At 40.3% G+C, this 15,176-nt stretch overlaps 1 protein-coding gene across 3 annotated transcripts in view; it reads left to right on the forward strand.

Moving 5' to 3' along the window:
• The window catches only part of ECT2 (epithelial cell transforming 2), a 64,632-nt gene that overhangs the window by 17,460 nt on the left and 31,996 nt on the right, over positions 1–15,176 (forward strand). For 2 of the 3 annotated variants that reach the window (XM_075861625.1, XM_075861626.1), the window contains exons 4-14: positions 287–469; positions 776–865; positions 2,865–2,972; positions 4,978–5,051; positions 9,384–9,514; positions 10,065–10,180; positions 10,267–10,329; positions 11,334–11,556; positions 14,323–14,459; positions 14,577–14,696; positions 14,889–14,957. In XM_075861625.1, the coding sequence (XP_075717740.1) occupies positions 287–469; positions 776–865; positions 2,865–2,972; positions 4,978–5,051; positions 9,384–9,514; positions 10,065–10,180; positions 10,267–10,329; positions 11,334–11,556; positions 14,323–14,459; positions 14,577–14,696; positions 14,889–14,957 (1,314 nt within the window). The remainder of the gene's footprint in view (positions 1–286; positions 470–775; positions 866–2,864; positions 2,973–4,977; positions 5,052–9,383; positions 9,515–10,064; positions 10,181–10,266; positions 10,330–11,333; positions 11,557–14,322; positions 14,460–14,576; positions 14,697–14,888; positions 14,958–15,176) is intronic. The other variant, XM_075861624.1, reaches the window with a different exon arrangement.

Consider the following 15,176-nt stretch of genomic DNA (forward strand, 5'->3'; position numbering starts at 1 on the left):
ACCCTCTGAACATGGGTTAGGGCTGCACTCTGTCCACTTGCCAGCTTTTTTGGGTCAACTAGGTAGCGCAACATTGTAACCGCCTTGTATGTTATAGAATCTCAGTGACTCCACGTTGCTGAGACATGCTGACATACAGTAGACAGGTCTTGCCACTAGATAAATAACAAAGTTCTGCTACCACTGATCCGCCATTCCTTTGCAGCAACTTTAATAGATCTCCGCCATTGTTTTAGTTACTGTAGTAGCAACAATTTTTAAACTCTCTTCTTATGGACAAAAACAGGAAATCAAGCATCCCTACATCACTACAGAGTCTGTGGAAGAATATGCTGAGACCGATGCGCCAGAATTTGAGAACATATTTGTTATATCCGATTTCCAGCACCCATACTTTCGATACCTTTATAAAGCGGACTGCAGAGTGTTGGGCCCTCCAATTATCTTGTATTGTGCACAAAAAGGCGAGGTATCGTTTGTTGTTGTTATTATTATTATTATTATTGTTCTGTTTACTAGGCAATGCTGTTTGCTATTCTATTGTTTTTTTGTTTTTTTTAAATCTTGTGACTTCACCTGTGAGCTGCAGTAATTGTCGTACAAGTGTATTTTGTTTGTGGGGAACGTTGATTATGGGCAACAGAGCTAGTTTAATGGTTTAGATGCAGAAGGTTGATAAACAGCTTAAAATAAATTTAAAAAAAAATTAAACCAGAGCTACTTGTTACAATCTTTTGGTGTAATCTGTCAAATTATAATTTTTTTGTTCTTCTAGCCTATGCCGTTCACTTCTCGGCCTCTGTATTGTGCAAGCATGTTAAATCTAGTCCTGTGCTTCACTGGCTTCAGGAAAAAGGAAGAACTGGTAAGATGAATGGTCTATAAAGTGTGTGCGTAATTCTACTAGAAGTGCCACAATAAACTTTATTTTGCATCGGGACTGTAGTTCAATTTTCTAAATGAACAAGAGATGTGTGTTATTGGTAGGGCCCATGTTCTGTGACGCCCCCACTGATGGCTACAACCGAGAGGCTGTGGCACTAGACAGAGCTGCGATCTGCCGCAGTGGCCTTCAGCGTCTCTATGCTCATTTAGGACAGGTCACAGCTTTCATTAGCATATAGGCCATCTTCATCTGTTCCACATGAAGAAGCCAGGAGTTGAAAGGGCATGGGGCTCTGTAGAGCATAGCAGTAGCTATGAATAGGGAGGGGGGTTGGTGTCCCATTGCATGGGTCACCAGCAATGAGAGTTTGACATGTTTCTATGCCATGTCTGTAGATTTTTAAACTTGATGTACAATTAAAACCTAAAGTAATAGTATACAGCGTAGGTTCTACTGTGCTAAATCTCCTGTATTTTATTAGGGAGTCTCGTAATGTCTTTACCCTAACGTATTCCAATGCTGCAGCGTTGCTGACACAGGTAGTTATGTGGACATCTGCAGTCTTTGCCATTTGAGTTCCCTGGTGTGATTCAAACAATGTGTACATTAAAGAATAGATGTTTAATACAGCTCCCCAATACGCTATATGGCTAAAGTGTTCGTCACACCCATTGCAATCAGGTGCATTAAATTCAAGCACAGCCATGCACTCTCCATAGAAAGCATTGGTGGTGGTAGTATAGGATGTACTGAAGAGCTTACAGACTTTTAATGTGGCATTGACCTAGAATGCCACCTTAGCTACAAGTCAGTTTGCAAAATTTCTGATCTGCTAGGTCTGTTCCAGTTGAAAGTCTTATTGTGAAGTAGAAGTGTCGAGGTGTAACCGTTTAGCCACGAAGTGGCAGACCACGCAATTTGACAGCGGGGCCATCAAGAGCTGTGGCATGTAAAAATAGTCTATCCTCTGGAGCTAAATTGGATGGATTTCAATAGTTGAGCAGCTGCACGCAAGCCTCGGGTTATGGTCACACGATGTGGACTTGGCCCAGAATTCATGGCAGAAATCCGAGATTGACCTTCATTACGGCCACGGTTTTAAACTGCAGATCCGCACCCAGATTAGCCCTTTTCAATGAGGCTAATCTGTGTGTGACTACCCGATGCGTTTTTTGCCTTACAACCGCATCAATAAGTGTTGTTTTTTTTTATACGTATAATCCCCCGTTATACACTGTTTAGACTGGCAGTCTGATGGACAAATGTGTTTGGTGGATGCCAGGAGAACATTACCTACCGGAATTCATAGTGCCTACTGTAAAATTTGGTGGAGTAGGGATAATGGTCTGGAGCGGTTTTTGAAGGATCTGAGATGGGCGTCTTATTTCCCATGAAGGGTAATGTTAAAGTAAGGTGCCCAAGTGATGCATGATTTAAAAATAAACATGCTTGTAATTCAGAGCTTCCCCTGCGGCAATCCAGAAAGGTGGTCACTCACGTACAATTTCGTTTAAGACTCCGTTCACATCTGCGTCGGAGACTCCGTTAGGGGCCGCCGTCGCAGGTCCTGCAGGGTTTACTGGAGACTATAGCGCAGCATTCTGCGCTATTGTGTCCAGTAAAATCACGGACACCCCGACGGAAATCTGACGGAACCTATTAGTCAATGGGTTGTATCGGGAAGCGGCGGTGTCCGTTGTGCAGGTGGAACCGTTGGTTCCATTATTCTCTCGTTCTGCTCCTCTGATAAAGTGTCGACACACTTTTGTCCAAATAGTGTATATTATTGTGAGTTCCATAAAGGATAAAGCCTGATTGAATCCTGATTGATGTCCGGTTAGGAAGATGGCAATGCACTGTGATATTTTGCAATGCTAGAAGTGAAAACATGTTGTCCAATCTTTTCATTTTTATTTCAGGCTTTTTTTACTTTTCAAAATGAAATGTGTAGATATTTTTTTGTACATGTTTTTCATAGGTAAAGCTGGTGACGTTCGTACACCATATGGGAGGAACCATCCGGAAAGACTTCAGCTCTAAAGTGACACATCTTGTTGCCAGTTCTACTCATGGAGATAAATTTAGGGTTTGTGTCTGTTATGTTTGTACGTTATCTTATCTCATGTGTAAGATATTTTGCTTGAGCAATATATATATTTTTTGTATGGATAATAGTTGGGTTACAATTATTGTACCTTTTATACAGATATTAAGGTTGTCTTTCTGAATTTCACCTCAAGCTGCATATAAGTTTTGGGTTGATTTGTCCTGTCTGGATTTGCATTCACTGTAGCCTATTGAAAGCTGGCTGACATAAAGGTTTATTTTTATGTTTTCTTAGTGTATGATGTTTTTTTGCATACAAATTTTTCTAAGGCTGGGTTCACACACAGTTTTTTGCAGGCAGAAAATCTGCCTCAAAATTCCGTTTGGAAGTTTGTCAGATTTTCCTCTGCCTTCACGCTGATTTTTGCTGCGTTTTTCGCCTGCGGCCATTGAGCGCCGCGGGCATAAAACGCAGCGAGAGATGCTTTCTCTGCCTCCTATTGATTTCAATGGGAGGTCAGAGACGTAACCGCGCGAAGATAAGGCATGTCCCTTCTTTCTCCCGAGAGCCGGTTTTACCGCTCGCGGGAGAAAACCGCTTCTGCCTCCCATTGAAAGCAATGGGAGGCATTTTCGGCCGGTTTTTGGCGAGTTTTGCAGTGCAGTTTTCGCGTAAAAAACCTCAGTGTGAACCCAGCCTAAAGCTATGTTCACACGGAGTATTTTGCCGAGTTTTTTGACGTGGAAACTGCGTCGCAAAGCTCGGCAAAAACAGCCCGAAAATGCCTCCCATTGATTTCAATGGGAGGCGTCGGCGTCTTTTTCCCGCGAGCAGTAAAACTGCCTCGCGGGAAATAAGCGACATGCCCTATCTTCGGGCGCTTCCGCCTCTGACCTCCCATTGACTTCAATGGGAGGCAGAGAAAGCGTATTTCGCGGTGTTTTATGCCCGCGGCGCTCAATGGCAGCGGACAAAAACTCCGCGAAAATCGGCGTGCAGGGAGAGTAAAATCTGCCTCAAACTTCCAAACGGAATTTTGAGGCAGATATTCCTCCTGCAAAATACTCAGTGTGAACATAGCCTAATAGTTTTTATAAAAATATTTTTTTTTAGCGCTACAGCTTCTGTGTATCTACTATACATAGAAGCTGTATAACACTGCTGAGAGTTGAGCATCTTCGATTTGATCGGTATTAGGCTATATGCACACGTTTTCTGCGAAAAATACACCCCAAAACCGCAGGAGATTCGCAGGATAAAATTGCACCTAATGGAGCGTTTTTCGGTGCGATTTTTACTTTTTGATATGAAAATCGGGCCGTTTTCATGCTGCTGGTTTTGGTGCGTTTTTCCTTAGAACTAGGCAGATACAATTCACAAGTGGAAACGCAGGATAAATTGACCTGCTGCAGATTTTAAAATACACACGGCCAGTCAATTTATGTGCCGAAAAAAACTGTGTACACATGAGATTTCCTGAAATCTCATTTACTTTGCTGGTACTGTATTATGCTGCGAATTGTGCATTAAGCATAAGGGTTAATTTGTGTGTTGGGAGCTGCTGGGAGCTGAGCCTGTCGGTCCAGCTGACGGATTTGCGTTATGCAGCTTCTACGTATAGTGGATACATAGAAGCTGCAGCGCTAAAACGAAACAACTTTTTTTTTCTACTGTGTTAGACAAATTTAGTATGCAAAAACATATACTTTGAAAAATCGACATCAATGGTTTTTAGTCTTTTACAAAATGTTTTCCTATTTTTTGAAGTCCTTATAATTGCGTTATCATGCTGGGCAGTACGTTTGCTCAGACAACTGTACAACACCTGAAGAGTCTCATGCACGGCTCCTATTTGAATTAAGTCCCATGCATGAGTTATGGTTGTCTCCGCATCTGTAACCTGTAATATCGCACTTCATTCTATAGTGATGGCAAAGTGCAGTGATAGTTGGAGGGTGTTCGTCGCCATGGATTCTGGGCCTTAAATGACAGTACAAAACACATGAACTTTTCTTCTTACTAACTTTCTTTGGGTTTCCCATAGGTGGCTGTCAGTCTAGGAACCCCCATCATGAAAGCTGATTGGATAGTAAAAGCATGGGAAAAAAGGAACGAATTGTAAGTGTTGGTGTCAGACCAAATAGTCTTTTCTTGGACTAACTTTTTATTGCATGGGACTAGAACCTCAAAAATGTGTCCTGTGTTTGACCAGACCAAATGTTCATCGATACATGTATTCCATTATAAAGGACCTAGTTTACCCTGTGGATATAATGCGGTCACGCTGCCTATGTGGGGACCTGCTGCTCTGCCTGAGCAACAAGATCCAGACTGTCCGACTGAATGAGAACCTGCTGCTCTGGATTATTTATACATCGCTCTTTTAGAACAAGCAGTAGATACCTGCATAGAAAGGACAATGCGGGTCACTTTACAACACTACTTGTTACTACTTCGATTTATTTTCTGAAAACCTTGAGTCATGAGCTTATGTGTTGTATTTTAGTTTGGCTTGTGCTTTAAATAGTTTAATTCCAAGATATCTGAATGTAAGAATAATGTGTGATCTATTGTCCAGACTTTTGTAACTGGTTTTGGGGTCAAGCTTGGTAGAAAGCATTGTGGCGTCTCCAGCACACTTAACCCTTTCAGGACCAGACTAATTTTTTTTGGAGTTTTGTTTTTTACTCCCCACCTCCAAAAATGTTCATTTTTTTTTTTTTTCCCCCACGTAGACACAACCATATGAGGGCTTAATTTTAATATATGTGTACTGGGAAGCTGGAAAAAAAATCAGGAAGGGGTGGAATTGGAAAAAAACAGCTGTTCTGCCGTTTTTCTTATGGGTTTAGTTTTTACAGTGTTCACTGTACGGTGAAAATGACACATTACCTTTTTATTTTGTGGGTCGCTACGATCACGGTGATACCAAATTTATATTGTTTATGTTCTAGTGCCTTTTAACCCCTTAATGACCAGCCTATTTTAAACCTTAATGACCAAGCCATTTTTTACGTTTTTCCATTGTCTCATTCCAAGAGCTATAACTTTTTTTTATTTTTGCGTTGATATAGCTGTATAAGGTCTTGTTTTTTTGCAGGACAAGTTGTATTTTTTAATAGCGGCATTTTGAGGTACATATTTATTGATTTAACTTTTTTTTTGGGGGGGGGATAGGAAAAAACCTGAAATTTCGCCACTCTTTCACGTCTTAAATCTACGGCGTTTACCGTGTGATATAAATAACACTAACTTTATTCAGTGGGTTGTTACGATTGCAACGATACCAAATTTGTATAGTTTTTGTATGTTTTATTACTTTTCAAAATTATTTGTTTTTGTGTCTCCATATTTGAAGAGCCATAACATTTTTTTATTGTTCCGCCGATGCGGTTGTATGAGGGCTTTTTTTTTTGCGGGAAGACTTGTCGTTTTTATTGGTACTTTTTTGGAGTAGATGCGACTTTTTGATCACTTTATATCACTTTTTTTTTTAAGTCCGGATTCACAGAAAACAGCAATTTTTCCATAGTTTTTTTATTAAATTTTTTACGGCGTTCACCGTGCTGGTTAAATAATGTAATAGATTTATAGTCGGGGTCGTTACGGACGCGGCGATACCAAATATGTGTAACTTTTTAACTTAATTTTGGTTTTTTAATAGTAAAGCATTTTGTAAGGGGAAAAAGTGGGTTTTTCGTTTTTTTTCCAAATTTTGTATTTTTTTAAAATTAACTTTTTATTAAACTTTTTTTTTACTTTATTACTGGTCCCACTAGGGGACTTTAATATGCGATTCTCCGATCGCTATTATAATACACTGCAATACTTTTGTATTTCAGTGTATTACTGCCTGTCCGTTTAAAACGGAAAGGCATCTGCTAGGACATGCCTCCGGCATGATCTAGCAGGCATTCGCTACAGGCAGACCTGGGGGCCTTTATTAGGCCCCCGGCTGCCATTGGAGACACAGACACTCGGCGATCTTATCGCCGGGTGTCGGTGGGAGAGAGAGGGAGCTCCCTCCCTCTCTCCAAAACCACTCTGATGTGGCGCACGCTATTGTGCACCGCATTTGAGGGGTTAAACGGGTGAGATCGATACTAATATCGATCTCACACGGCAGAGCAGGGATGCTCCCAGCCCTCAGCTGCCTCTAGCAGCTGAGAGCAGGGAGATTTGACAGCTCCCTACTATATTTATTTATCCTGATGAAGGCGTATTGGCGGTCACTAACGGGTTACATTTTTATTTTTTTTAGAAGTATCGGCATATTTTTATAGTATTTATCTATTGTTTTTTGTGTAGTTGAAGTGGCAAAAAAACTGATTCGGCCATTTTTATCTTTTTCCTTGCTACGGCATTCACCGTACAGGATAAATATTTTTATAGTTTGGCCATTTTCTGACGCGGGGGATGCCGAATGTATTTTGTCTTTTGTTTGTTTTTATGTCATCAAGGATAAGGGAAAGGAATTGAAAATGAGACGACTCTTTTTTTTTTTTTTTTTTTTTTTTTTTCTTTTAAAGCTTAATTTTATTTTTACTTTCTTGAATTACTTTTCTATAGCTCTCCCCCCCCCCCCCCCCGAGGGGGCTTTAACCTGCGATCATTAGATTGCTTATGCCATAGACTGCAAAATTAAAATGTTGCCGTTTATGGCAAAATCAGTGCATTGCTATTGAGAACTGCAACAGGCAGAACTCAATAGCAATATTCCTATAGCAGGGCTGGGAGCTTTCAGAAGACTCCCGGCTGCCATAGGAACACCGTCTCCCACGATCTTGCCGTGCTGGTGACTGGCCCTGAAGTGAAAAAGAAAGTAGAAAAAAACAAACTCCGATGCTGGTGGTCACATCTGAGGGGTGGAATGGTTGTGATCAGAGATGTCTCTGATCGCGAGCATTGCTGCTGTGTAACAGAAACCCGGCGGCTATGGCGCCTGCTCAGCTTCTGAGCCAGCGCCATTTTTAAATAACCCTTTCCCACGTAAATAGCCAGTGTAGCCACGGAAAAGTGTTCAGCTAGTCAAGGGGCCTTCACTGTTGCAAGACACCACTTCTCTCCAGCCTCCAGATCTGGATGTTGGGCATCTGTCTGATGTTCATAATATATCCTAGCACTTATTGATGCTTGAATAAATCTGCCTGAGTATTAATGTTTCCATTAATGTTGTCAGGAGACTGTAGCTCAGCCAGATAGCTCAATGGCCGGATTAGTGTGATGTGAAATTGCATAAGCCAAGAAAATTCCAACGTAGCTTATCTGTATTTTCCCCAAGAAAGGATGAACAGGAGTGTGATGGAAGCTGACCCAATTCAGAGACCGTATAATAGTCACCCAATCCAGCAAAATATGGACGACCTCTAATCACTGCCGCCAACTGATTTTACCAACAGTTGGTAACAGTTGCCAACACCAATTTTACCATGTGTAGAACAGGTTCTCCTTAGGTAAATTGTCTGGGTAAATAGATGGAGATGTTGTCCCTTTTACTTCCCAAATAAAAGCAATAGAAAAAGTATGCATAGTTTGAGACGCAGGGAATCTGAGCTCCATAGAATCGCTCTTAGCCCTGATTGTGCATTCAAATGTTTCTAAATGTATAACTTAATATGCTTTGTTTTAAATATGGAAATACACTTCAGTAGCCCCCGAGCACCCCAAAAAAAAAGAGAAATACTTCCCACGATAACTGCTCTCTGTCCCATAAAGCAATTGTAAAATGTTGTTTATCACGGGCCACTTGCTGCTGAAGCAACCTCATCCCACTTGCTCTTTCTGCAATAGGGGAACATGCAATAAAAGTTTCAGCCCTCTATCTGGAGGACATGGACCCCTATTTTCTGTGTAAAATATTTGCAAGGCATTTTCAGGAGATTGCAGGAAGCCTGACGTTCAGTTATGGACCGGCTCAGATTGCAGTTTTGTTGCAGTTACAGTATTTTTATTGTCTTTTATTAAAAATAGTTTTATACAGCTTCTATGTATCCTCTAGGCACAGAAGAAGTTTCACTTTGAGACCATTTCGTCAGTTTAGCTAAAGTGATGGCTCGGATGAAAGCGGGTCTTGTGTGTCTAACACAGGACCACCATAATATCGATCACATCTAAGTTCATTAACTTAGATGTGATCAATATTATGGTGGTCTTGTGTGTTAGAGAAACACAGGACCTGCTCTCAGCTGAGCCGTCAGTTCAGCTAAATTGACGTGGTCGTCTCATAGAGAACATTATAGCTTCTATATATACAGGATATATAGAAGCTGTATTATTAAGATATTTGCTTAGTTTTTCTGAGTACATTTTTAAAATTTGCCTAAAACATCGACTTCATTAAAAAAAACTTGCAGAAGTGTACAAAGCATGAAATGGGTTTTGCCCACTTTTTAACATTAGGATGTGGTCCGGTCTGCAAATGACTAATGATTATTCCGTTCATTTCTTTAGAGAGTTCAGTGCATCAGATGAGGAGTTCAAAAGTGAATTTAAGGTCTCACCATTTCAGGACTGCATATTAAGTTTTCTTGGATTTTCTGAAGATGATAAAGTCAGCATGGAAGAAATGACAGTAATGCAAGGTACAGAGTGTGATTTTTGGTTCTTTGACTATTTAACAAAATCTAGGTTAGAGGACCGGACAACACGCTTGACCTTTTTGTTTTAGTAAATAATTGTATTCTCCATGAAATAACAATTCTGGAACATCTTTTCCACATAGTACCATTTACACCTCCTAGAAATGTAAAAACTAGGTTTGTTCCTATAGTCTCACTTTGTCGCTTCACAGACTGACACGGTCTAATCAGCGCTGACACACTCCCAACTGGTGACACCCAGTAAATTTATTCATACATTTCTAGGAGGATTAACAGAGGAATAGTGCAACGAACTCTTCTAGGAAAAGCTGTTCCAATATTATTTTATGGGGAATACAATTATTTACTAAAACAGACATTTCAGTAGAGGTGTCCGATCGTCTTTAATAATAGATTGAAATAGGCAGTACTGATTTTCAGCACATATAAGAATATTTAGGCATCGAGTAGAAAAGCACTTATTTTCACAAAAATGTTGAATAATACGATTAATAATAATCTATTTAATGATGTGAATATTTTCACCCTTCAGGGGGACAGTTTTTACCAGTTGGGGATGAAAACTGCACTCATCTAGTTGTTGAAGAAAATTCTGTCAAAGAGTTGCCCTTTGAGCCTCCTAAAAAACTATATGTTGTGAAGCAAGAGGTGAGTGGAATATGTTGTGACCCGATGGCCGGCGCTAAAGAATGTAATCTGATTTTGTTCATATATTTTTTTTCTTGCCTCTTCAGTGGTTTTGGGGAAGCATACAGATGGATGCCAGAGCTGGAGAAACCATGTACCTCTTCGAAAAGGTAATTTACATTGTTTTCAAAGGGGTGTGTGTGTGTGTGTGTGTGTGTGTGTGTGTGTGTGTCTATCTCTATCCTCTAATCTCTCCCTCTTTTAACTGCACTCTAAATGGTCCCTGTATATTGAAATACAGTCTGAGGGATCATCTCAGGGACCTCTCTGACTGCAGGGGGTGCTATTTTTATTTTCCGAAGTCAATATAAAAATTATATATTTCTGAAAAAGTAGATTCACTGTTTAAAAGGTGTAAGATGTATACATGTTCTTTTAACTTTTAAGTGGGAACCGATCAACTGTTCTGCAAGTGGTGTTTCCCTTAACGTAGTTGGTAGAACAATTTGTGAATGACCTTTTATAATAAAATTTACATCTGCATAAAATGCTGAGTAACGTAAATACTTTTATTCTTGTGCTGGTCCTTATTTACATGATGTTTTATTCTCCGTTCAGACAGTCAATACTGTGTGGGGATGAGAGTTTGGGATGACTGTTATACAGTTAAGCTTCTGTACAAATATGTGGTCTGCTCAACAGCTCTGACATCTACCATTGCAGAGTGTGGGGGGGGGGGGCATTGGATGTATATGTCCTTTGAACTTTGACAGTGGGCATGTCCCCCTGCAGTAAACATGCATGCTCGTTTTCTTAGATTGGGCATGTTTATGGGAGATGGCTGACAGCTAAGCCAAGATTAAGAAACTAGCCGTTAAGTCATAGGTGACCGCAGAGGGGAGGTCAATGTCTGTTTTAAGCTGAACGTAACCAGCAGAATGTTTAACACCTATTAAAAGCTGCTATGTGTCTATCATAAAAGAAAAACAAAGCCTCCGTAAACCCTTTTGTATCACTGGTTATTGTACGGATTCTAAATTGCACAACTTTTTATGTAGATGTAAACTGAAACTTTGTTTGCTGGGGAATTAACGAATTTCACGGTTTTTAAAAATGCGATAATCTAGTACAGTACCTCAGGACATATCCTAATGAATATTTGATTTCTTTGTAGCAGGATAGCCCAGCTCTCAAAAAATCTGTATCGCTGCTTTCATTGAATACTCCAAGTAGTAACCGCAAGAAACGCAGACTGAAAGATACTCTGGCACAGATAACCAGAGAAACTGACATTTCGCCATTTCCACCTCGAAAACGTCCTTCAGCAGAACATTCCTTGTCTATGGGATCATTGCTTGACATCTCAAACACACCAGAGTCTGGCAAGTCCACTTCAGGTAAATGTGGTTGTTTTTTTAGGACTGGGTTACGAAGGCATGAGTGACATATAGAGTAGTATTCTGGTTGCAGACCTAAAAATGTGTTCATCTGCGGCACTCTGCGATTTTTCCGGGAGCTGTAGTTGGGGTTCCCACCCCATCAATACCGTAAAGACTATTGAGCACTCTGTTTGAATATACAATTAAAGCTTTATTCTGAAGTAGGCAACAAATTGAGATCTAACATTTCGGCTATTACATCTGGCCTTTGTCAATAACGGCGTCTCATTGGTATTATATGCCCCTTACTGCAGCGCTATCTCTCCTCTACCACCTTCCCTATTGACCAGCGGCAATAGAGTTTGACAAAGGCCAGATGTATTGGCCGAAACGTTGCAAATCTCAATTTGTTGCCTACTTCCAAATAAACCTTTTAATTGCATATTCAAACGAGGTGCTCGATTGTCTTTACAATAAAAGTATTAAAGGGGTTTTCCCATCTTGGACATTTATGGCATAGCCACAGGATATGCCATTTAAGTCCTATAGATGGGACCTGCACCTCTGTAGAACTGGGCCCCCTAAACCCCCGTAACTCCCATAGTAGTGAATCTGAGTCACTGAAACCCCGTAGCAAGGCGAGCACTCGGTGGTTTCTGGAACTCCCGACCACCTAACCAGGAAGTGGCTGGGAGGCAACGGAGCCAAGTAAGCTAGAACGGGGGTCAGTGAGCCCAGTTCTAGAGAGGTGCAGGTTCCAGAGGTGGGACCCGCATCTATAGGACTTATATGACATATCCTGTGGATATGCCATAAATGTCCAAGATGGGGAAAACCCCGTTAAGCTGCACCCCATGCAAATATGATGTATGTAACACTTTTAACCCGTTAGTGACAGCCAATAGGTGTTTTTATGGCGGCCACTAACGGGCTCTGTTCCGATGCAATTGCCTTTTTACGGCGCTGCATCGGAATAAAGAAACACAGCAGAGAGCAGGTAAAGTTGGGAGAAGACCTGCTCAATGGGCGAGATCGAAATATAGATCTCGCCCGTTTAACCCCTCAGATGAGGCGCTCAATAGCGAGCGCAGCGTCTGGTTTTGGAGGGAGCTCTGTCTCTCACCTCAATGGCACCCTGCGATAAGTTCTCAGGGTGCCAGTGTCGTCTTTGGCAGCCGGGGACTAATAAAGGTCCCCAGGTCTGCCTCTAGTTAAGAGGCATGGCCTAGCAGATGCCTGTCTGTTTTACACGGACAGGCAGTAATACACTGCAATACCGAAGTATTTCAGTGTATTATAAAAGTGATCAGGTTGTCGCACGGTAAAGTCCCCTAGTGGGACTAATAAAAAGGTTAAAAAAAAAAAAGTTTAATAAAGTTAATTATAGATAAATGAAAATGTAAAAGTGAAAAAAAAATTAAAAACCCACTTTTTCCCCTTACAGAATGCTTCATTATTAAAAAAACAAAAAAAAAGTATAAAATTTACACATATATGGGATCGCCCTGTCTGGAAAAAGAACCCAACAATGAAGCGATTACATTATTTAACCAACTCTGCGAACGCCATAAAAAACATTGAGAGAATTGCTGTTGCCTGTGAATCCTGCCTTAAAAAAAAAAAAAAAAAAGTGATCAAAAAGTTGCATGTACTCTAAAATGGTACCAATAAAAACTACAAGTCATCCCGCAAAAAAAGAAAATCCCTCATACAGCTGCATCGAAAAATAAAAAAGTTACGGCTCTTCAAATAAGGAGACACAAAAACAAATAATTTTGAAAGCGTTTTTACTGTGTAAAAGTAGTAACACATAAGACTATACAACTTTGGTAGAGTTGCAATCGTAACAACCCGCTGAATAAAGTTAGTGTTATTTATACCACATGGTAAACTGTGTAAATTTAGGACGCAAAGAAGAGTGGCGAAATTGCTGTTATTTTTTTCTATTCCCCCCCCCCCCCCCCAAAAGTTAATCAATAAATATGTACCCCAAAACGGTGCTATTATAAAATACAACTTGTCCCGCATAAAACAAGACCCTATACAGTTATGCTGACTCGAAAATAAGAAAGTTATAGCTCTTTGTATGAGACGATGGAAAAATTTAAAAAATAGCTTGGTCATTAAGGCCTAAAATAGGCTGGTCACTAAGGGGTTAATAAGGTTGACAAAAAGAGTCCAGTCCATCAAGCTTAGGGGGAAGGAATTCCTCTTGGCTCCAAATATGGCAAATCGAATAAATTCCTGGTTAAACGAAGCATCTCCAGTTCCCTAGAACAAAAAAACTAATATTATGTCTTTCAAGAAGAGCATCCAGAATGCTACTTGTATTCATGTTTAACCGGGTGAGTTGCCATTTATTCTTGTCCATATGGTCTTATTCGCCACTTGTTATGGTTTACAGTACGTACATTTAAGAATGGGCTTTGGTGTTAGCGGTTCTTCACGAAGCATTGTCTTTTTATTTTGTGCTTAGAGGCCTTATTACCTCATCACTTGTGTGTTTATTGGGAATGCAAACTATTCCTAAAACAAACAACGCTGAAGCATCTTTTCTTAGTCCTCTGCATCGTGCCGTTCCCTTGGTAAATAGGGCATTACCCTAAGCAATCAAACGTTGCCCAACCGCCGTGCCAGTGGATGAGATGTTGCATTATTTTGGAGCACGTGTCATTCCCTCATGCCAAATTGAAATGAGGATCGCGCGGTGATGCATGTTTGTTTTTTACATATTTCGGTTTCACAGGGCACCTACCTAATTTTATTACAATTTAATTTTACCAGATACCCCCAAGATTTCTTCCAAACCGTCCAAGATCTTCACACCTGTACCCCAAAAGCAGTCAGCAAGATGGCAGGTTGCAATGGAGCTGTATCAGACCGAGAGCAACTATGTTGACATTCTTACCACCATAGTGCAGGTAACTTCATGCTACCTACACCTGCTGTGAATACTGTACATTGGGTTTTACAGCCAACAGTAACACGAACCTTAGCATTGTGTATTACTAATCTAGTAAATTTTTGCTTCTAAACAGCTTTTTCAAGTTCCATTAGAAAAAGAGGGACAGGTAGGAGGACCAATTCTTGCTTTAGAAGAAATAAAGACCATTTTTGGAAGCATTCCAGATATTTTGGATGTGCACACAAATATAAAGGTATGATATCCGTGTGACGTAAAATTGCTGTCTGACTCCGTAGACTATAGAATTATGGAAAAATGTTCACCTGAAAGCAGATTCCTACCGGCTGTCATCTTTCTGACTGTATCGGACAGTGCTTTACTCATTGGCGACCTATCACGTTTTATTTTTGTATTACGATTTTTTTTTTATTTTTTATTTTTTTAGGGTGACCTAGAAAAAATGATGATGGACTGGGCAGAAACCAAAAGTATTGGAGAAGTAATTCTTTGTTATGTAAGTGTTTCGATTGAATGATTTACACTGTGTTGAATCTTTTCCCCTTTAATGTGTTTGAGGACATTTTAAAGTTTACTGATTTGCTATAAATTGTGGGATATTTCGGCTTATCACATTCCGGTTCTCTATAAACCTGATTGGTGTGACTCGAACTGATGGAGGTTTAATGAGATTGAAAGTCTATGTAATATTACACTAGGAGCAATACTTAAAATC

The sequence above is a fragment of the Rhinoderma darwinii genome, chromosome 4 (genome assembly GCF_050947455.1).
Source record: "Rhinoderma darwinii isolate aRhiDar2 chromosome 4, aRhiDar2.hap1, whole genome shotgun sequence".
Taxonomy (NCBI): domain Eukaryota; kingdom Metazoa; phylum Chordata; class Amphibia; order Anura; family Rhinodermatidae; genus Rhinoderma; species Rhinoderma darwinii.